Below are 23198 nucleotides of genomic sequence, written 5' to 3' on the forward strand. Positions count from 1 at the left end.
TTGAATAGTTCTTGAAGTGAGAAAAAGTGTAATGCTCTGAAGTTATCAAGGTTTGAGTAGTTCTTGAAGTGAGAAAAGGTGTAATGCTCTGAAGTTATCAAGGTTTGAATAGTTCTTGAAGTGAGAAAAGGTGTAATGCTCTGAAGTTATCAAGGTTTGAATAGTTCTTGAAGTGAGAAAAGGTGTAATGCTCTGAAGTTATCAAGGTTTGAGTAGTTCTTGAAGTGAGAAAAAGTGTAATGCTCTGAAGTTATCAAGGTTTGAGTAGTTCTTAAAGTGAAGTAAAAATGGAGAAAAAATGGGGATAAGGGTCCCCATTTTACAAAGAGACATGATTGATCCGATCAACCTCAAATGTATGGAAATCCAACAATGTAATATTTTTTTCTACTGGAAATTTGCACAATATCCTTTGTAAACACAGAGAAGCAGCCTCACTTTCCAAGAAAGCGCAATGAACGTATGATTAAACAGCATATTTTTTCTTCGTTCTCTCGTTTTTTAGGAAATATTTTTTCTCTTTCTTCTCTTGTAACATATTGATATTAAAACAAGTTGACAATTACTTATAATTTTATTAGTAGGGAAACTATAAATTACAAGCTCTGCTTTTTGATAGTTTGCCTTTCATATCCTCATCTTATTGATATATCTGTCTCCAATCTGAACGTTCAATTGTATAACATTTGTCTTGTCTTTTGATGGACGGTACGTTGGATTTGATATTTTGTGAGATCTAAAAATAAACCAAACTGAACTGAACTGATATTTAGAAAATATTTTGAACAAACATGCATTTTAGATGTTGGCTTCATTGGCTTTCCATAGTTGTGGTTAATCGGATCAATCGTAACTCTTGGTAAGATGGTGCCCAGAGTGTACATGAACAACAAGGTTGATTAAAGGGAATGGTTAACATTGGTTTGACTTTAAAAAAATCTGAGCTAAAAGGTCACACTTGTCACCTGTGTCTGTGATATGTTACAAAAATGAAGCCCAGAAAAAATTGCATTCGAAAATAATTATTTTGTGCTTCAAAAATTGAAATATAAATTGACTGGAAACCCCATCTTAATTTCATCCCATACACTTATGTGTACCATTTAGGCGTCTATAAGACACCTATTTACAAAATCGGGTTTGCCTTGTAGTTTTAGCTTTTCATTCTCAATAATGGTTGTTTTTAGGGTTTATTAGTTCTAATACATGCACTTGTACACATGTTTCATCTTGGTTGGAGAATTTTTTAAATCGGCTGCTCACAAAGCTAAACAATACCTTTAATGGGCCCCATGTTACAAAGAGTTGCGATTGATCCGATCAATCACAACTATGGAGGCCAGCAATGTCAGTATCTATCATATTATGCGTGTTTGCTCAAAATATTTTCTAGCTATGATGTATTTTCATGCATTCATCGTTGTCTTGAAAATTCACTGTGCTTCTCTTTGTTTACAAAAGACATTGTGCAAATTTCCTGTAGATGAAATTACATGTATGACCCTGGTGGATTGCCATAGACTTACAATTGATTGGATTAATCGTTACTCTTTGTATGACGGGGCCTTGAATTGCCCACATTTTACCATACAAAGAGTAACGATTGATCCAATCAATTGTAAGTCTATGGAATCCACCAGGGTTATACATGTAATTTCATCTACAGGAAATTTGCACAATGTCTTTTGTAAACAAAGAGAAGCACAGTGAATTTTCAAGACAACGATGAATGCATGAAAATACATCATAGCTAGAAAATATTTTGAGCAAACACGCATAATATAATAGATACTGACATTGCTGGCCACCATAGTTGTGATTGATCGGATCAATCGCAACTCTTTGTAACATGGGGCCCATTAATCAAAGTAGGCTCTGTTCAATAGAGTTGTTGATTTGTTAATGTTTATACAGGCAAAGAACGGAAGGATGGCTACCTGTATACCTGGAAACTGACCAGCTGACCAGTGTCCAAGTTCCATCATTTCTCGACCCTCGGGTAAGTCTGAAAAATATTGTAATAAAACATGTATAGAAGTATGAAAATGTAGTGCCTACCCGATATTCTTTTCAGTAAAGTATTCTTTTCAAAATATGTCAATATATGCTTACCCCTGCTCCATTATAGCTGTTGATTTACAAGTCTTGTATGATCATTAATGTGATGGTATTTGTACTTGTATTATGAACTGCACAAACAACTGGAAGTCTGTGCTGTGCAATGTTATTTTAAAGAGAAATGCCAGTAGTTGCAGTAAACACTGATTTCATGAGAAAGTCTGTAAAACCAGGCTTAATTGTCAGTACAGTGTATATCATCGAGGATCTTGATCTGGTACAGTCACATAAACTGAAATGTGTGAAATCTTGAAATCTACGCTGAAAAATACTCACTGAAGATCACCAACACAGATAAGCGCACGCGGGACAGTGTATTATTATGATTGCTTTGAATGTCGTGCCCGACGCTTGACCCGAATCCTGTGCTTATTTGCTAATTTCTCAATTTCTTCCAGAATCCTTTGGCACATACATGTATGTTTTATTTATACAAACAGACACTTTGGTGGTCATTTCATTGGATTCTGTACGAACTCATTTTGATATCATTACCAAAACTGGCATTTACATGTACCTTTAAGAACGACTGCCTGGTGATCCTTTCTTGTAAATGGTATACACCAAAATGTTCATTGGTTCATCATGTTTAGCATGTCAGAAAGGTTCACCAGTCGTTCTAACAGTCGCTCTTACCTTTAACATTTTCTTGTTGAACACCCCTGTGAGTGAACTTTTCATATATTATTAGCGATTAAAATTGAGATGAAAGCTTAGAATCTATCACAATGAAAATAGGATACAAAGAATTTCCTATGCTAGGAACAGTAACTTAGAATTCAAGCCTCTTGAAATAGCCTTTAAACTGGACACTCTGAAGCTTTCGACATGCACTCATCGGAGTAAAATTGCATGACTGACTAGAACGCCAGAGCGAAACAATATATAATAAAAACCAAAAGAGACCATGGCCGCTGAACGGTGAGCTGTGATTGGCGAAGTACCAGCTGTAAATTGAAGTTTCCCTTTTTTTAAACCCTTAACGTGCAATGAACACATATCTGTGCAGCCAGTGGAGTGCTACGGACACAGCTATTGTTAGGCCTATTGCATTTTGAGGGGTGCATTGCATGCATGAGTGATTTCGTTGTTCAGCTCATGCACAATTTGAATTTATTGGCTCTCTCTCTCCCAAGTTAACCATTGGCACAGTGTCACAGTGATATCAAGTGGGGTTTCTTATATATTCTCTCTCATTCTCTTCCTATCTCTCCCTATCTCTCTCCATCTCTCTCTCTCTCTGCCATCTCTCATATGATATCAGGAAGCCTATTTGGATCACATCTTTAAGCCTGGAAGGTTCTCGGTTCAAACCATTCTCAAAGCTCTTCATGTAAGTACCATACGCCATTGAACAACACTTCAAACAGGTCAGCCACTATGACCGATTGACGTAAAGTTAGAGGCCCAAATTCGCAAAGGTGGTTTTTAAAACCACTGGTTGAACCCATGGTTTATGCAGATTTCCTGTATAAATTACGCTTATTAAAAAAATGTCCAATGCTAATGCGCGCTTTTTTCACAATGGACGCCTGTTGCCATGGTTAAGTACGCTATTTTATTAATGAGTCCACTGTTTGAAGAGTGGACTCATTAATACAACAATGAGTTCAACCGATGGTTTTAAAAACCACCTTTGTAAATTCGGGCCAAAATGTTTCACATATAATTGATTTTATAAAACGGGTTAAAGGATGTAGCCTTTAGTGAGTGCGTATGCAAGTCACATGTTGGTGCTTTAATTCTACGCAACCTCTGAGCTGTGAATTTTTCAGGCATCATGTTGGGTGCATCGGTTGCCCGATAGCGTGCAAAAATTGAGATGCCATCTGAAATATGCATTCTTTCAATGGAGATAGGCATGCTGCCGGCACTTGCTAAGGCACCCATACTTGAGTCATCTGTGATGTTATGCTAGAAAGAATGTGTGGACTTCTACATTTGCACGATTTTTTTCACTATGAATTCACACTGCCGAACCGTTTTATAAAACAAATAATGCACACTTTAGAATGTGATGTTAGTGGCAATGCAGGCATCTCGGGCCTTCGCAATAACATGCAAATTACCCCGGAGTGGGCTGTATGGCCATAACACACTCATAAATGTGTGTTATTTGCATAATATACCACCTTGGCTAGATAGATTTTGCTTATTACTTTTAATAACTCTTTTCACATTTTCATAAATGTTCTTCACAGTATTCATGATATTGCTTAAAGGTATTGTTTAACTTTGTGAGCAGCCGATTTAAAAAATTCTCAAACCAAGATGAAACATGTGTACAAGTGCATGTATTAGAACTAATAAACCCTGAAAACAACCATTATTGAGAATGAAAAGCTAAAACTACAAGGCAAACCCCGATTTTGTAAATAGGTGTCTTATAGACGCCTAAATAGTACACATAACTGTATGGGATGAAATTAAGATGGTGTTTCCGGTCACTTTATATTTCAATTTTTGAAGCACTAAATAATGATTTTCGAACGCAATTTTTTCAGGGCTTCATTTTTGTAACATATCACAGACACAGGTAACAAGTGTGACCTTCTAGCTCAGATTTTTAAAAATTCAAACCAATGTTAACCAATCACTTTAAGGCAATTATTATTATTATTAAAACAAAAAATAGCAAATAAGCCTATTCGTGCAGTGCTGTTACATACAGTTTGAGTTAAAGGAGAGACGTTCTATTCACCTCATGCAAACTCTATTTGTATTATATTGATAAATCTCTTTTGACGTCTACAGACATACAGCCGTTCAACTGGCTCAGATCTCGGAAGTCTGATGGAGGTTGATCTTCCCGACCCTTCGGTTCTGCGTCAGGATGCGTCCATCGTCGTGGAAACAGAGATACAACAGAGGGTTGGCGGAGGGGAAGTATCCCAGGGGGAGTACAGGCAACTGGTGGAACAGAGCATGAGCAAGTTTTTAGCATGTTGCGTGGAATATCATCAAGTAAGTGGCTGTTCTATTTAGGGGAATTACTCCTACACTTAGATAAAAAAAATTTCTGCTTCATATGAAAAACATCACTGAATATGCACAATTCTTGAGCAAGATGCAAATGAAACTAAATGTGCTCCAAAATATCTGTCCTAAAGTATTTAATCAATTCCGGTTGATAATTGAAAAAAAAACCTTAAAAGTTAGGAAGGATTATTATTTTGAGTTCAAAATGATGAATTGTCTGATAAAATGTTTTTCTTCATGTCTATTATGAAAAGAGGTCTTCAGATGTCAAAAATAATTTTTTATATATTAATTTCAGTGCTTAGAATAATTATGCCCTAATCTTTTCTTCTCTTTTCAACTCATCTCCCTTTGTCTGTCACTCACTCTCTCTGTCTTTTTCTCTCTTTCTCTCTAGGTCGCCAACAAGCCATTAGGGTTTTTCTTAGATTCTAACACACACATGCCATGCCTCATCAAAAGAGTAAGTCCATTCTTTCACTGACTACATTATTGTTTTGCGGGATGTTTAGGTCTATTCATCTACTATATTCATAATTCGTAAACATCTATTTATTATTCTGTTGCCCCACTGCACCAATGCTACGCCCTTGAAGTTCATGCTGCATCAATTGGCCATGGTGCAGTGGGCACTGCTACAGAGCATACTGAGAGCGTAGCAAGAACTGTTATTGACATTGCAATAGCCTGCATGGTCTTCGTAAACCCATCTGAACGATGCATAGTAATTAATAATAATATAGCATTTATGAGGCGCCAATCTATCTAGTTGCCTATTCAGTGGCGCACTATATACCCGGCTGTAGCTCCAGCTGCTAAGGGCGCTTGGTGCATTCTAGGAATTAATCCTGCCGGGTACCCATTCACCTCACCTGGGTTGGGTGCAGCACAGTGTGGGATAAATTTCTTGCTGAAGGAAAACACGCCATGGCTAGGATTCGAACCCACGACCCTCTGTTTGAAAGGCGAGAGTCAGAACCACTATAGTCAGGACCTACTAACAGCTCCATCAGCGTAGCATAGACGTAGCAGACACAGAAAGAATGTGGCAACACTGTACTGCCAATACATGACCGCTACGTGGCACCACACACACTCAGCTGGCGCTACGTCCAAATAGACAAAGGAACAACAAGTCTCGCAATCTCCTGGATGTAGTCAGAACATAGCGGGAACCGTTTCGACACAGCATGGACCGCTTCTGCGTGCGACATGAGCATAGTGGGAACACAAATCGCGCAACATGAACTTCACACGGACATGGTGTGGACGTAGCATGCACTTGACGATTTCACGTTTTTCTGGAGGATCAAATGAAGTTGGTGATGCTTCCTTGGTTTTCTTCTGAATTTCAACAACGTAGCGGGAAATTCATTTGGTGTCAAGGGGACCTTAGTCATCTATCTATAATTCTTATTTATCTACTGTATTTGTAATGTGGAGCATTGTGGCCCAGTGGATTAGTATTCTGACTTTGAAACAAGAGGGTCATGGGTTCGAATCCCAGCCATGGCGTAATTTCCTTTGGCAAGAAATTTATCCACGTTGTGCTGCACTCAACCCAGGTGAGGTGAATGGGATTAATTTCTTGAATGCATGAGCGCTGAAAGGCAGCTCAAGCTAAAGCCTGGGTAATAACAATGCGCCTCGGAATAGAATATTTCTAGATAGATGGCGTTATATAGATGCCTATTGTTATTATTATTATTATTATTATTATTCTCATTCTCTTTCCTTTGTGGTCTTACCTCATCTCTTTTCAGAATCTGATATCAGTTCTTCAGCCAGTAGGTCTGGTGGAGGACATCCACATGGGAATCAAGAGAGTGTTTAGTATGGAAGATCTGGGATTAGAACTGTCTGATCAAGGTAATTCAATGATGATGATGATGGTGATGGTAACATTGGTGATGATGTTGATGATGGTGACGTTGATGATGATGATGGTGATGTTGATGATGATGATGATAATTCTTTTCAGCCTTCCTCTCCTGACTTCTCACTTAGACTGCCTCTTTAAAATCCCTTTTAACTTATTTTATTTCCAAATAGACCCCACCATCATCCAGGACATCCAATCACTCCAGGAATGCATCAATCTTCTCTCATCGTCTTCCGTTGCCATGGAAATGCAAGGATTCGTAGACTCTCTCATGCAGCTCCAGCCTCCGATGGATATCGCCCAGAAACTCGCCAGCAGCATCATCATATCGAATGGGTAAGCGTGGATATAATTTCAAGTCAGGATTGGTTTGATTTGTGTTCGGAACTTATCTCATTGAGAAAAGAAGGGGATTCTATGTAACAATAAATAATACCATATTTGTTTAGCGTAGCCACTTCCGTTTTGAAAACTTTTTTCCCAGTGGCTCTGTTTTAGCGTGATGGCAAAAGCATTTTCTGGTTTTGCTGTAAATGGTAGTGGCCTAGTTGACATGAAAGGAAGGAGTTCATGCTGCTGTGTATGTAAGTAAATTTGAGCTGTTGAACATGATTTCACATACTCAAAATTCATGTAGAGATTATTCCACAGTACAAAGTCTTGATGAAAAGGGTTGATTTGAGTGCAAGAAACTTTATACATAACAGGATTATGAACTTGATATTTCAGACAAGGTTGTAAATTATTTTAATGTATCTCGTCCCCAAAATCAAGTAGTATTCACACAAGCGCTTTTTTGACTAATTATTGAAGACAAGGTTCTGAAGTATTTGTTTATATCTAGTCCACAAAATTAGGTAAGAAGGGAGCAGGTTTCACAAGCTCTGAGTAGATAATGGACAATATATTTCAGGCATGGTTCTAAATTATTTGTTTATATCTAGTCCCCAGAATCAAGTTATAAGGGAGCAGGTTTCACAAGCTCTTAGTAGGATTATGGACTAGACATTTCTGGCATGGTTCTAAATTATTTGTTTATATCTAGTCCACAGAATCAAGTTATAAGGGAGCAGGATTCACAGGCTCTTAGTAGGATTATGGACTAGACATTTCTGGCATGGTTCTAAATTATTTGTTTATATCTAGTCCCCAGAATCAAGTTATAAGGGAGCAGGTTTCACAAGCTCTTAGTAGGATTATGGACTAGACATTTCAGGCATGGTTCTAAATTATTTGTTTATATCTAGTCCCCAGAATCAAGTTATAAGGGAGCAGGTTTCACAGGCTCTTAGTAGGATTATGGACTAGACATTTCAGGCATGGTTCTAAATTATTTGTTTATATCTAGTCCACAGAATCAAGTTATAAGGGAGCAGGTTTCATAGGCTCTTAGTAGGATTATGGACTAGACATTTCAGGCATGGTTCTAAATTATTTGTTTATATCTAGTCCCCAGAATCAGGTTATAAGGGAGCATGTTTCACAGGCTCTTAGTAGGATTATGGACTAGATATTTCAGGCATGGTTCTAAATTATTTGTTTATATCTAGTCCCCAGAATCAAGTTATAAGGGAGCAGGTTTCACAGGCTCTTAGTAGGATTATGGACTAGACATTTCTGGCATGGTTCTAAATTATTTGTTTATATCTAGTCCCCAGAATCAAGTTATAAGGGAGCAGGTTTCACAGGCTCTTAGTAGGATTATGGACTAGACATTTCAGGCATGGTTCTAAATTATTTGTTTATATCTAGTCCCCAGAATCAAGTTATAAGGGAGCAGGTTTCACAAGCTCTTAGTAGGATTATGGACTAGACATTTCAGACATGGTTCTAAATTATTTGTTTATATCTAGTCCCCAGAATCAAGTTATAAGGGAGCAGGTTTCACAGGCTCTTAGTAGGATTATGGACTAGACATTTCAGGCATGGTTCTAAATTATTTGTTTATATCTAGTCCCCAGAATCAGGTTATAAGGGAGCATGTTTCACAGGCTCTTAGTAGGATTATGGACTAGATATTTCAGGCATGGTTCTAAATTATTTGTTTATATCTAGTCCCCAGAATCAAGTTATAAGGGAGCAGGTTTCACAGGCTCTTAGTAGGATTATGAACTAGACATTTCAGGCATGGTTCTAAATTATTTGTTTATATCTAGTCCCCAGAATCAAGTTATAAGGGAGCAGGTTTCACAGGCTCTTAGTAGGATTATGGACTAGACATTTCAGGCATGGTTCTAAATTATTTGTTTATATCTAGTCCCCAGAATCAAGTTATAAGGGAGCAGGTTTCACAAGCTCTTAGTAGGATTATGGACTAGACATTTCAGGCATGGTTCTAAATTATTTGTTTATATCTAGTCCCCAGAATCAGGTTATAAGGGAGCATGTTTCACAAGCTCTTAGTAGGATTATGGACTAGACATTTCAGGCATGGTTCTAAATTATTTGTTTATATCTAGTCCACAGAATCAGGTTATAAGGGAGCAGGTTTCACAGGCTCTTAGTAGGATTATGGACTAGACATTTCAGGCAGGGTTCTAAATTATTTGTTTATATCTAGTCCCCAGAATCAGGTTATAAGGGAGCAGGTTTCACAGGCTCTTAGTAGGATTATGGACTAGACATTTCAGGCATGGTTCTAAATTATTTGTTTGTATTGAATCCACAGAATCAGGTTATAAGGGAGCAGGTTTCACAAGCTCTTAGTAGGATTATGGACTAGACATTTCAGGCAGGGTTCTAAATTATTTGTTTATATCTAGTCCCCAGAATCAAGTTATAAGGGAGCAGGTTTCACAAGCTCTTAGTAGGATTATGGACTAGACATTTCAGGCATGGTTCTAAATTATTTGTTTATATCTAGTCCACAGAATCAGGTTATAAGGGAGCAGGTTTCACAAGCTCTTAGTAGGATTATGGACTAGACATTTCAGGCATGGTTGTAAATTATTTGTTTATATCTAGTCCACAGAATCAGGTTATAAGGGAGCAGGTTTCACAAGCTCTTAGTAGGATTATGGACTAGACATTTCAGGCATGGTTCTAAATTATTTGTTTATATCTAGTCCCCAGAATCAAGTTATAAGGGAGCAGGTTTCACAAGCTCTTAGTAGGATTATGGACTAGACATTTCAGGCAGGGTTCTAAATTATTTGTTTATATCTAGTCCCCAGAATCAAGTTATAAGGGAGCATGTTTCACAAGCTCTTAGTAGGATTATGGACTAGACATTTCAGGCATGGTTCTAAATTATTTGTTTATATCTAGTCCACAGAATCAGGTTATAAGGGAGCAGGTTTCACAAGCTCTTAGTAGGATTATGGACTAGACATTTCAGGCATGGTTCTAAATTATTTGTTTATATCTAGTCCACAGAATCAGGTTATAAGGGAGCAGGTTTCACAAGCTCTTAGTAGGATTATGGACTAGACATTTCAGGCATGGTTCTAAATTATTTGTTTATATCTAGTCCACAGAATCAGGTTATAAGGGAGCAGGTTTCACAAGCTCTTAGTATGATTATGGACTAGACATTTCAGGCATGGTTCTAAATTATTTGTTTATATCTAGTCCACAGAATCAAGTTATAAGGGAGCAGGTTTCACAAGCTCTTAGTAGGATTATGGACTAGACATTTCTGGCATGGTTCTAAATTATTTGTTTATATCTAGTCCACAGAATCAGGTTATAAGGGAGCAGGTTTCACAAGCTCTTAGTAGGATTATGGACTAGACATTTCAGGCATGGTTCTAAATTATTTGTTTATATCTAGTCCACAGAATCAGGTTATAAGGGAGCAGGTTTCACAGGCTCTTAGTAGGATTATGGACTAGACATTTCAGGCATGGTTCTAAATTATTTGTTTATATCTAGTCCCCAGAATCAGGTTATAAGGGAGCAGGTTTCACAAGCTCTTAGTAGGATTATGGACTAGACATTTCTGGCATGGTTCTAAATTATTTGTTTATATCTAGTCCACAGAATCAGGTTATAAGGGAGCAGGTTTCACAAGCTCTTAGTAGGATTATGGACTAGACATTTCAGGCATGGTTCTAAATTATTTGTTTATATCTAGTCCCCAGAATCAAGTTATAAGGGAGCAGGTTTCACAAGCTCTTAGTAGGATTATGGACTAGACATTTCAGGCATGGTTCTAAATTATTTGTTTATATCTAGTCCCCAGAATCAGGTTATAAGGGAGCATGTTTCACAAGCTCTTAGTAGGATTATGGACTAGATATTTCAGGCATGGTTCTAAATTATTTGTTTATATCTAGTCCACAGAATCAGGTTATAAGGGAGCAGGTTTCACAGGCTCTTAGTAGGATTATGGACTAGACATTTCAGGCATGGTTCTAAATTATTTGTTTATATCTAGTCCACAGAATCAGGTTATAAGGGAGCAGGTTTCACAAGCTCTTAGTAGGATTATGGACTAGACATTTCTGGCATGGTTCTAAATTATTTGTTTATATCTAGTCCACAGAATCAGGTTATAAGGGAGCAGGTTTCACAAGCTCTTAGTAGGATTATGGACTAGACATTTCAGGCATGGTTCTAAATTATTTGTTTATATCTAGTCCCCAGAATCAGGTTATAAGGGAGCAGGTTTCACAAGCTCTTAGTAGGATTATGGACTAGACATTTCAGGCATGGTTCTAAATTATTTGTTTATATCTAGTCCCCAGAATCAAGTTATAAGGGAGCAGGTTTCACAAGCTCTTAGTAGGATTATGGACTAGACATTTCAGGCATGGTTCTAAATTATTTGTTTATATCTAGTCCCCAGAATCAGGTTATAAGGGAGCATGTTTCACAAGCTCTTAGTAGGATTATGGACTAGATATTTCAGGCATGGTTCTAAATTATTTGTTTATATCTAGTCCACAGAATCAGGTTATAAGGGAGCAGGTTTCACAGGCTCTTAGTAGGATTATGGACTAGACATTTCTGGCATGGTTCTAAATTATTTGTTTATATCTAGTCCCCAGAATCAGGTTATAAGGGAGCAGGTTTCACAGGCTCTTAGTAGGATTATGGACTAGACATTTCAGGCATGGTTCTAAATTATTTGTTTATATCTAGTCCACAGAATCAGGTTATAAGGGAGCAGGTTTCACAAGCTCTTAGTAGGATTATGGACTAGACATTTCAGGCATGGTTCTAAATTATTTGTTTATATCTAGTCCCCAGAATCAAGTTATAAGGGAGCATGTTTCACAAGCTCTTAGTAGGATTATGGACTAGACATTTCAGGCATGGTTCTAAATTATTTGTTTATATCTAGTCCACAGAATCAAGTTATAAGGGAGCAGGTTTCACAAGCTCTTAGTAGGATTATGGACTAGACATTTCAGGCATGGTTCTAAATTATTTGTTTATATCTAGTCCACAGAATCAAGTTATAAGGGAGCAGGTTTCACAAGCTCTTAGTAGGATTATGGACCCAACGGGAGTTTTCAGAACAGTTCTTCACCTTGTCGACGTCGCAGGAGGTGAACCTGAAAATCTTCTCGCTGAATTGAGTAAGTAGAAGAAAAAAGGGAGAATGAAATAGAGAAGTGGAGTTTGGGAGAGAAGTGATAAAGAGAGAGATAATAAAGGACAAGTCCACCCAAACAAAAACTTGATTTTAATAAAAAGAGAAAAATCAGACAAGCCCAATGCTGAAAATTTCATCAAAATCGGATGTAAAATAAGAAAGTTATGACATTTCAAAGTTCCGCTTATTTTCAACAAAACAGTTATATGCACACCTAGGTCGGTATGCAAATGAGGAACTGATGACATCACTCACTATTTCTTTTGTATTTAATCATATGAAATATTTTTATTTTCTCGTCATTGTCATGTGAAATGAAGTTTCATTCCTCCCTGCACACGTGGAATTCCATTATTTTAGCATTTTGTGCTTCAGGCAAGGAGGTCATAATATTGTATAATTCAAACAATAAAAAACAAAAGAAATAGTGAGTGACGTCATCAACTCTCTCATTTGGATGTAACTGGCTCCGGTACATGCCAACCGGTACATTTTTGCAACCCAAATGCAGCAGTATGTTTTTGTAAAAAAAATGGAAAAAAATTATTTATTTATTTTTTACAAAATCATATATTTTTAAAAGAAAAATCATCTCTATATGTCTCAATTTTTTATAAAACTTACACCAATGTGGTTATTAGATCAATGTAATTTCAGGTAGCTTGTTTTTTTTTAATCATTTTGTTAAAAGCAGGGTGAGAAATGCACACGTTTAAATGTTTTTTTATTTCATCAACATCTGGATCAACATCAAGAGCAGTGCGCATTTTAGCTTGCATGCAGCTTGAGCGCCGCGATGAGCGAATGCGCCACGCATTTTATTACGAAATACACTTTTTTTGGGAAAAATACAGTTTTTTTATCACAGAATACAGTTTTTCATTCCCAGAGGTTGACAGGTGTGGAAAGGGCTAGAGAGAATGGAACAAGGGGAGGGGGGAATTTTTAAAATTGAAAACTCTATGAAAGGTATATTTATTAGTGAGGAAATGATTGCTTAGTCATATCAACCAAATGATTACCCTTGATGAAAATGTGCAGCAAGCATCCATTGAAGCGTAAAAAGTTTATAACAATTTAGAAGAAATATTTGGCAGTCAACAATGTTTTTACATTTTATCAAATGAGGTATTTTTGCTTTGGCAATAGGATACACTATTTTTGATGTGTGGGATATGGAAGCTTAAAAGTGCCACCGAGATGTTGAGATAATTATCTTGGAAAGTCGACATCATGATAGCAAAAGATCAGATGACGAGATCCCGGATCTCGTCATGTTGACATCTTGTAGAAGAGATGATCAGATGAAAAGATCCCGGATCTCGTCATGTTGACATCTTGTAGAAGAGATGATCAGATGAAAAGATCCCGGATCTCGTCATGTTGACATCTTGTCGAAGAGATGATCAGATGACATGATCCCGGATCTCATCATGTCGAAATCCTTTAGAAGAGATGATCAGATGACAAGATCTTCGATCCATGATCATGTCATCTGATCATCTCTTCTAAGAGATGTAGACATGACGAGTTACGAGATCATGACATCTGATCATCTCTTCCACTGGATGTCGACATGACGAGATCCGGGATCTTGTCATCTGATCATCCCTTCTAAAAGATGTCGACATGACGAGATCCGGGATCTCGTCATCTGATCTTTTGCTATCATGATGTCGATTTCCCAAGATAATTATCTCAACATCTCGGTGGCACTTTTAAGCTTCCATAGTGGGATATAACTTATTTTCATTTTTCTTTTTTTGTTTGTTTTTTAGGTCATCTTGGCCAAGGCATTGCCCATAGTCCCACACACCATACTCTGAGTAGTGACCTCTCTGTAGTCTGCATGGCTGCGGGCTTCGCAAGGTTCTCCCAACTCAGGCTGGAATTCATGCAGTTTCTTCTGGTTCTCGAGTGTCTGATCTTGAGACTAGAATCGCAGGTGAGTTACAGTGCACATTCTCCACTCCCTGGGTAAGTTGAGATAGGTTCACATTATGTTGCCAAATGATAAAGATTAATTCATACTTTACTTCTGGTCCTTGAGTATTTGAGCTTGAAACTAGAATAAGAAGTGTAAGTTAAAATATGTTCATACTGTGCTGCAAGATGCAGTTTCTTGTTCTCTTGTGTCTGATCTTGAGACTAGAATCACAGGTGAGTTACAGTGCACATTCTCCTCTCCCTGAGTGAGGTAAAATAGTTAGGTTTATATGATGTAGTTGCTAAACTTGAAACATAGCAGCATTTAAAGGTTAATTCAGAGTTTGATGATTGTTTGTAGTTATGCCCCCCTGTAGATGCACTTGAAATTTAGCAATCTGTAAATTTATTTGAAGGTAAGACTACTTTTATTCACATCCAAAACTTTCGTATGACACCTGACTCCGCAACCGGAAGTTACTTTTCAACAAAACTTGGATGGTAGATGGACTTGGGGATGTGCATGTTATGCTGCAGTCGGAGGTCACATGGTAAGGTCAAAGGTCATTTTCAGGTCAACATTAAAGTTTACATGCAAGACTCTCTTATGACACCTAAAGTTCTCCGCAACCTTAAGTTGCTTTTCAACCAAACTTGGATGGTAGGTGGATTTTGGGGACCTGCATGTTATGCTGCAGTCGGAGGTCACATGGTAAGGTCAAAGGTCATTTTCAGGTCAACATTAAAGTTTACATGCATGACTCTCTTATGACACCTAACTCCGCAACCGTAAGTCGCTTTTCAACCAAACTTGGATGGTAGATGGACTTGGGGACCTGCATGTTAGGCTGCAGTCGGAGGTCACATGGTAAGGTCAAAGGTCATCTTTAGGTCAACATTAAAATTTACATGCAAGGCTTTTATGACAAGCGTTATTCCATCCCAGTCATTTCACAATGAAGTTTTGATACAATTCTGTTGCGTGCCCTCGCAAATCACGATATTTCTGGTTATTTTCATAAGTGGGCGAGACACAAAATCGCTTTTGCCTTGTATTAAGTAGGTAACCTGAGATATGATACCAATCTTATATGGTCTGACCATTCTTACCCCATCTCAGCTACCATAGTCTGCTGAATGCATTAAGAAGTTAACCTGAGATTTTTTTTTTTTTTTTTTCATATTGTTTTATTCTGATTCCATGAACAAAAATATATAACATTTCAAATTAACATTTCAAAACACATAATATTTTACATTTCATATTTGGACATTTTTCACTAACTTAATACCAGCATAAATCATATATAACTTAAAGGAGAAACAATGAAATCAGTTATAAAAATGTTTGAAACACCACTCCTCCCCCCCCCCCCCCCCCCCCCCCCGCCCCAATCAAAAAGTCTTCCCTTGCACATTTGTGGAGGGCTATTTATACATGGAATACAAAGAAAGAACAAAACAAAGTAGACCCAAATCCAAAACAAACCAATTAACAAATAGATATACTGACACTAGGATCCCCTTAAAAAAATACATATAATATGCCTAACACTTTTCCTTTCATGTATCAAATATTCAACAATGATTTAAAACTATATGAGATTACTTGGCTTGCACTCATCAAAGACAAAGCAAATCAAAAAAAAGAAATCGACAAGTAAAAAAAAAAAAATAAATAAATAAATAAAAAAAACATCCCAAAGAATCACCCATCCCAAAGGAAAACTTCATTATCCCTCCCCCCAAAACACACATACACACACCCTCACATACACCCTCACACACACCTACACAATCACTTTCTCCCAAATCACACCTGGATATCGCCCTCAGTCCTGCCATTTCGGTACATTCTCTCCCATTTTAATAAATGCTTGTCTAACTTGTTCCTTTTAATAGCTATTGCTTTTTCTTCATTTCGATATTCTACGACTCTCTGAATACTCTCTTCTTGAGTAGGAACTCTACCTTCTGACCTTGATCTAAAAATGATATATTTCATTAAAAAGATTACCGTGTTACAAAATTTCACTTCAAGATCGGATCCATTAATTCCCACATGTATATCTTTCCACTCTGCATTTTGAAGCTTTATCAAACTAAGTTTTTCAATGACCCTCTGCCATAAAGCTTTAACATCATTACAAAGCCAGAATAAATGTTCATAAGATTCCGGGTTATGTTTACAGAATGAACAGATATTAGTATCTTTAAAACCAAATTTGAACAAATGTTCGTTGGTGTATATTGCACCATGAAGTAATTTATATTGAAATTCTCTTACTTTTGGTAAGATTATTGTGATTCTAGGTCTTATAAATATTCCTGAGATTTCTTTTTTTGAGACATCAAAATTATTGTGGCCATCCCTTATTTGTAAAGTATAGAGATGTTGTAAATTTATTACAAAATTTTCATAAACCTTTCTAGAAGGTACATCTTTCAGTAAAATTATCTTTCCAAACATCTTCAAAGAGATATTGTACTTGTGTACGTCATTCGAGCATAAATGGTGGAAATTCCCATTATATTTTCCGCTTTTCAAAATTACATCAGTTAACTTCCAAATTTCCATGATATTTTCAGCACTCAAACCTAAATTATGAAAATAATCGATTGTTCTCACCTGCTCTTCCTCGAGAATGTGACCTACTAGATAAATATTTTTCTTAAACAAGTCTTCATCAAAAATCATTTTACCTCTCAAAATATAATCTTTATTATTGAAAAAAATTGGATTAGCTTTTCCTGCACTAAAATTCCGATTTTCCTCCATATCTTGCCAAGCCCTTAACATATCAAAATAAAACACTGGTGCTTTTAAATTTAATAATTTAACATCGTAATTACAGAGTGAAATAAACCTACCTCCCACTTTTCTAAAGCTATAGTCAAAATAACGCTTCCATCCCATATTTCTTTCCCCATAAAGCAACCGTTTTAACCACATTACTCTTTGAGTTTTCACAAATAAATCAAAATCTATCATCCTTAAGCCGCCATTTCCGTAGTCCTGGTAACAAATACGATACCAATCTTATTTACCTTACCATTCTTACCCCATCTCAGCTACCATGGTAATGCTGAATGCATTAAGAAGTTAACCTGAGATACGATACCAATCTTATTTACCTTATCATTCTTACCCCAACTCAGCTACCATGGTCTGCTGAATGCATTAAGAAGTTAACCCGAGATACGATACCAATCTAATTTACCTTACCATTCTTACCCCATCTCAGCTACCATGGTCTGCGGAATGCATTAAGAAGTTAACCTGAGATACGATACCAATCTAATTTACCTTACCATTCTTACCCCATCTCAGCTACCATGGTCTGCTGAATGCATTAAGAAGTAAACCGAGATACGATACCAATCTTATTTACCTTACCATTCTTACCCTATCTCAGCTACCATGGTCTGCTGAATGCATTAAGAAGGTAACCTGAGATATAATACCAATCTTATTTACCTTACCATTCTTACCCCATCTCGGCTACCATGGTCTGCTGAATGCATTAAGAAGGTAACCTGAGATATAATACCAATCTTATTTACCTTACTATTCTTACCCCATCTCAGCTACCATGGTCTGCTGAATGCATTAAGAAGTTAACGTGAGATACGATACCAATCTTATTTACCTTACCATTCTTACCCCATCTCGGCTACCATGGTCTGCTGAATGCATTAAGAAGTTAACCTGTGATACTTTACCAATCTTATTTACCTTACCATTCTTACCCCATCTCAGCTACCATGGTCTGCTGAATGCATTAAGAAGTTAACCTGAGATACGATACCAGTCTTATTTACCTTACCATTCTTACCCCATCTCAGCTACCATGGTCTGCTGAATGCATTAAGAAGTTAACCTGAGATATGATACCAATCTTATTTACCTTACCATTCTTACCCCATCTCAGCTACCATGGTCTGCTGAATGCATTAAGAAGTTAACGTGAGATACGATACCAATCTTATTTACCTTACCATTCTTACCCCATCTCGGCTACCATGGTATGCTGAATGCATTAAGAAGTTAACCTGTGATATGATACCAATCTTATTTACCTTACCATTCTTACCCCATCTCAGCTACCATGGTCTGCTGAATGCATTAAGAAGTTAACCTGAGATACGATACCAGTCTTATTTACCTTACCATTCTTACCCCATCTCAGCTACCATGGTCTGCTGAATGCATTAAGAAGTTAACCTGAGATATGATACCAATCTTATTTACCTTACCATTCTTACCCCATCTCAGCTACCATGGTCTGCTGAATGCATTAAGAAGTTAACCTGAGATACGATACCAATCTTATTTACCTTACCATTCTTACCCCATCTCAGCTACCATGGTCTGCTGAATGCATTAAGAAGTTAACCTGAGATATGATACCAATCTTATTTACCTTACCATTCTTACCCCATCTCAGCTACCATGGTCTGCTGAATGCATTAAGAAGTTAACCTGAGATATGATACCAATCTTATTTACCTTACCATTCTTACCCCATCTCAGCTACCATGGTCTGCTGAATGCATTAAGAAGTTAACCTGTGATATGATACCAATCTTATTTACATTACCATTCTTACCCCATCTCAGCTACCATGGTCTGCTGAATGCATTAAGAAGTTAACCTGAGATATGATACCAATCTTATTTACCTTACCATTCTTACCCCATCTCAGCTACCGTGGTCTGCTGAATGCATTAAGAAGTTAAACTGAGATATGATACCAATCTTATTTACCTTACCATTCTTACCCCATCTCAGCTACCATGGTCTGCTGAATGCATTAAGAAGTTAACCTGAGATATGATACCAATCTTATTTACCTTACCATTCTTACCCCATCTCAGCTACCATGGTCTGCTGAATGCATTAAGAAGTTAACGTGAGATACGATACCAATCTTATTTACCTTACCATTCTTACCCCATCTCGGCTACCATGGTCTGCTGAATGCATTAAGAAGTTAACCAGTGATACGATACCAATCTTATTTACCTTACCATTCTTACCCCATCTCAGCTACCATGGTCTGCTGAATGCATTAAGAAGTTAACCTGAGATACGATACCAGTCTTATTTACCTTACCATTCTTACCCCATCTCAGCTACCATGGTCTGCTGAATGCATTAAGAAGTTAACCTGAGATATGATACCAATCTTATTTACCTTACCATTCTTACCCCATCTCAGCTACCATGGTCTGCTGAATGCATTAAGAAGTTAACCTGAGATACGATACCAATCTTATTTACCTTACCATTCTTACCCCATCTCAGCTACCATGGTCTGCTGAATGCATTAAGAAGTTAACCTGAGATATGATACCAATCTTATTTACCTTACCATTCTTACCCCATCTCAGCTACCATGGTCTGCTGAATGCATTAAGAAGTTAACCTGAGATATGATACCAATCTTATTTACCTTACCATTCTTACCCCATCTCAGCTACCATGGTCTGCTGAATGCATTAAGAAGTTAACCCGAGATACGATACCAATCTTATTTACATTACCATTCTTACCCCATCTCAGCTACCATGGTCTGCTGAATGCATTAAGAAGTTAACCTGAGATACGATACCAATCTTATTTACCTTACCATTCTTACCCCATCTCAGCTACCATGGTCTGCTGAATGCATTAAGAAGTTAACCTGTGATGTAATACCAGAAACGTGCACCATCCTCCAAGCCTACCACTCTCTATTCTGGGTGTCATCCTGTGTGTCAAGTCCAGTACAAACAAAGACTGTGTAAGTTTCTTACTGAATAATAATGGTGGTGGTGGTGGTGATTTTTTACCTGATTGCTAAGAAAGCATGAATGCTTGTAAGCAAGCAACCAACCAGAGGACCGACAGTTTAAAGTCCCCTCCGAAGGACCTGGTACTGAGGATTAAGGCCTTACCAAAGGGCACTAGCGCACCAAGTGGGAATCGAACCCGGGTCACTGGAATACAAATCCCCCACTCTACCAACTGAGCTATGGCGAGCGTTGTTTCATTATATCCTACATAAATTGAATCATGTATGCTGATTGGTTTAAATAGCATCATGTGACCAAACATATTCTCAATATTTTGCGATGATGTCAAAAATGAAAAGCCCACCTAAGAAAATTATGATATTCCGTGACGTCAATGATGGAATAGTCGACTATTCCATCATTGACGTCATAGATCATAGACACGGATCATGCAATCTCTCAGAAGCACCGGTCAGCGAGTTGAATCTACCGGGCAAGTCCCATGAAGGGACAGCGCAGGCACAAATCCGTGTTCCGCTGAGCGCGTGGTTTCGGGAAAAGTAGATCAGTCTGCGCAGCGCGTTCAGAAAAGATGATCTACGTGTACAAGAGTAGATAGACTATTGTTTTATATGCCTTATTAAATGTAGGATATAAAACAAATATACAAGGCCTTTATTTGGAAAGTATAGAGGGAATTATTTATCCTAGGTTGCACTGGCCAAAATAGTAATGCCAGTCCAACCTCTGAAAATAATTCCCGCTTTACTTACTCAAAGCCTGGTATATTTGTACATTATATAGCACTGTTACTTTGTTCTTTGATTCATGGTAACATATTATTACCCCGGCCGTAGCTGAGCCGCCATATCAGCTCTAAAGCGTCACGGCGTCAAGGAATAAAGGAATAAATCCTACTGGATACCCATTCACCTCACCTTGGTTGAGTGCAGCACAAGGTGGGTAAACTCCTTGCTGAAGGAAAACATACCATGGCTGGGATTCAAACCAATGTCTGACTGATTGAGTGTCCTAACCACTAGACCACAACGTCCCCACACTCCCCACTATGCATTTTCTATCACAATTTGAATGGTATTTTGCTGGGCAATATTTCGATACGATCAAAATTATGCGATATTGAAAAAAAATATTGGATATTGTTTTTATAATTGTGTTGACATATCGCATATGACCAGAATATTGTCGATTTTGAAAAGTTTATCACTATTAATTGCTTCAAACCAACCCAGAACTTTGAAAGCTGGTACCCAGTTGCCCGTTTTTTACGGACAAGCTCTGTTGAAGGCCTCACTTTCTTGTCCCTCTTCCTTGCTCTCATGCTCAGCTCATAACGAAGGTGTGAATTTTCAGACTCGGCGGTGTACATCTGTTATTGGCGATATTTTGCTGGTGATAATCGACCAGGGGTGTGTTTCACAAAGATTTAAGTATGACTTAGAGTCGCACTTAAATACCAAGCTGCGTACGGTATGAAAGGCTTGACCGCATTGGTCAGATCGTGCCATGAGGACGCGCACTAATGCGCATCTATCAATAAGATCGCGCGTTGCATATCATGTACGCATCGGCATTTAAGTGCGACTTTAGTCATGCTTAAATCTTTGTGAAACACCCCCCTGCATTGAAATCAAATATCAAACAGCACTAGAATGGAACTGAATTCCACTACCAAGACTACATTATACTTTGAATCACCCTTTGTGAATATTTATGTGAATATGTGGGTGCGTCGTGGTCTAGTGGTTCTGACTCTCGCCTCGGAAACAGAGGGTCGTGGGTTCGAATTCCAGCCATGGCGTGTTTTCCTTCAGCAAGAAATTTATCCACATTGTGCTGCACTTGACCCAGGTAAGGTGAATTCCTTGCAGGATTGATTCCTTGCATGCACTGGCCGCAGGTGATGGTAGCTCGAGCTAAAGCCGGGGTAATAATAACAGCGCGTTGTATCCTCAGGCATAAAGCGCTTTATAAATCCACTAGCTCAGTTAATGGTGGAAGCGCCGTGGTGTGGCGGTTCTGACTCTCGCCTTGTAATCAGAGGGTCTTGTATCACCATGGCCTAGCGTCCTTTGGCAAGGCGTCAATCCACAATTTGCCACTCTCTACCCAGGTGTTAAATAGGTACTTGGTAGGATGTGAAAGTCTATGTAGTATGCCTAGCAATTGAGTCTTGGAACTCTTGTTGGATTGCCCCCCAGGGAGTGGAGAAGGTGCATACATTGTATGCAGGCACGCAAGGATCCGATGACCGGGGTAATATCTGTAAAGCGCTTAGAGACGTTCCGATGTGTTAAGCCCTATATAAATGCGGAATTTTATTATTATTATTCACTTTTGAATTCTGTAGGGAATTTCACCTGAGGCAGATGGCAGTCCTTGAAATCTCCACAGACAACAGCCAAACCTCCCCGTCTTCATCGTGGACTAGTCCACCCTCACCCACCCTGGTTGAGTTGTTCCTACAGGGAAGTGGAGGGAGCTATGTCCGTTCCATTCTAGCAAAGAGGGCGAACAGGAGAGCGGAGGGACTGCAGGATTGGGGTAAATTCTTCCCAGGAGCAGTGAAGGCACTGGCTCAGTTAATGTATCCTTTACACTGTGTTCCATGTAAACTTGTTTATAAGGATGAAGTTGCCAACCATTCCTTTTTTGCTGTATTAAGTACTTTTTTGCAATTCAACTTACGGCACTGCGTTTTTTTCTTCATAAAATACGATTTTCAAAAAGAAATTATTTTAATCATATTTTATTGAGAAAAATCGTCTCTGTATGTCTCTATCTCATTAAACTTGCATAAGAATAGCTAGTTTTATTGATGTAATTTTAATGTAATTTCAGGTAACTTTCAACTATCAAATAAAGGTTCTTGTAACAGGGCTATTGTTTCAAAGGATATCTAAAACCATGACCAAGGGGAGGGGGGGTGTCCCAATGCAGGATTCATTTCAC

General features: G+C 37.9%; 1 protein-coding gene across 1 annotated transcript in view; it reads left to right on the forward strand.

Moving 5' to 3' along the window:
* LOC121417008 (nuclear pore complex protein Nup160-like) overlaps nt 1–23198 on the forward strand; it is a 73916-nt gene that overhangs the window by 21651 nt on the left and 29067 nt on the right. The window contains exons 9-18 of the mRNA XM_041610545.1: nt 1915–1999; nt 3383–3451; nt 4873–5082; nt 5495–5560; nt 6861–6966; nt 7150–7315; nt 12368–12504; nt 14300–14466; nt 20100–20233; nt 22597–22833. Of these exons, the coding sequence (XP_041466479.1) occupies nt 1915–1999; nt 3383–3451; nt 4873–5082; nt 5495–5560; nt 6861–6966; nt 7150–7315; nt 12368–12504; nt 14300–14466; nt 20100–20233; nt 22597–22833 (1377 nt within the window). The remainder of the gene's footprint in view (nt 1–1914; nt 2000–3382; nt 3452–4872; nt 5083–5494; nt 5561–6860; nt 6967–7149; nt 7316–12367; nt 12505–14299; nt 14467–20099; nt 20234–22596; nt 22834–23198) is intronic.

This window comes from Lytechinus variegatus, chromosome 6 (genome assembly GCF_018143015.1).
Source record: "Lytechinus variegatus isolate NC3 chromosome 6, Lvar_3.0, whole genome shotgun sequence".
Classification (NCBI taxonomy): domain Eukaryota; kingdom Metazoa; phylum Echinodermata; class Echinoidea; order Temnopleuroida; family Toxopneustidae; genus Lytechinus; species Lytechinus variegatus.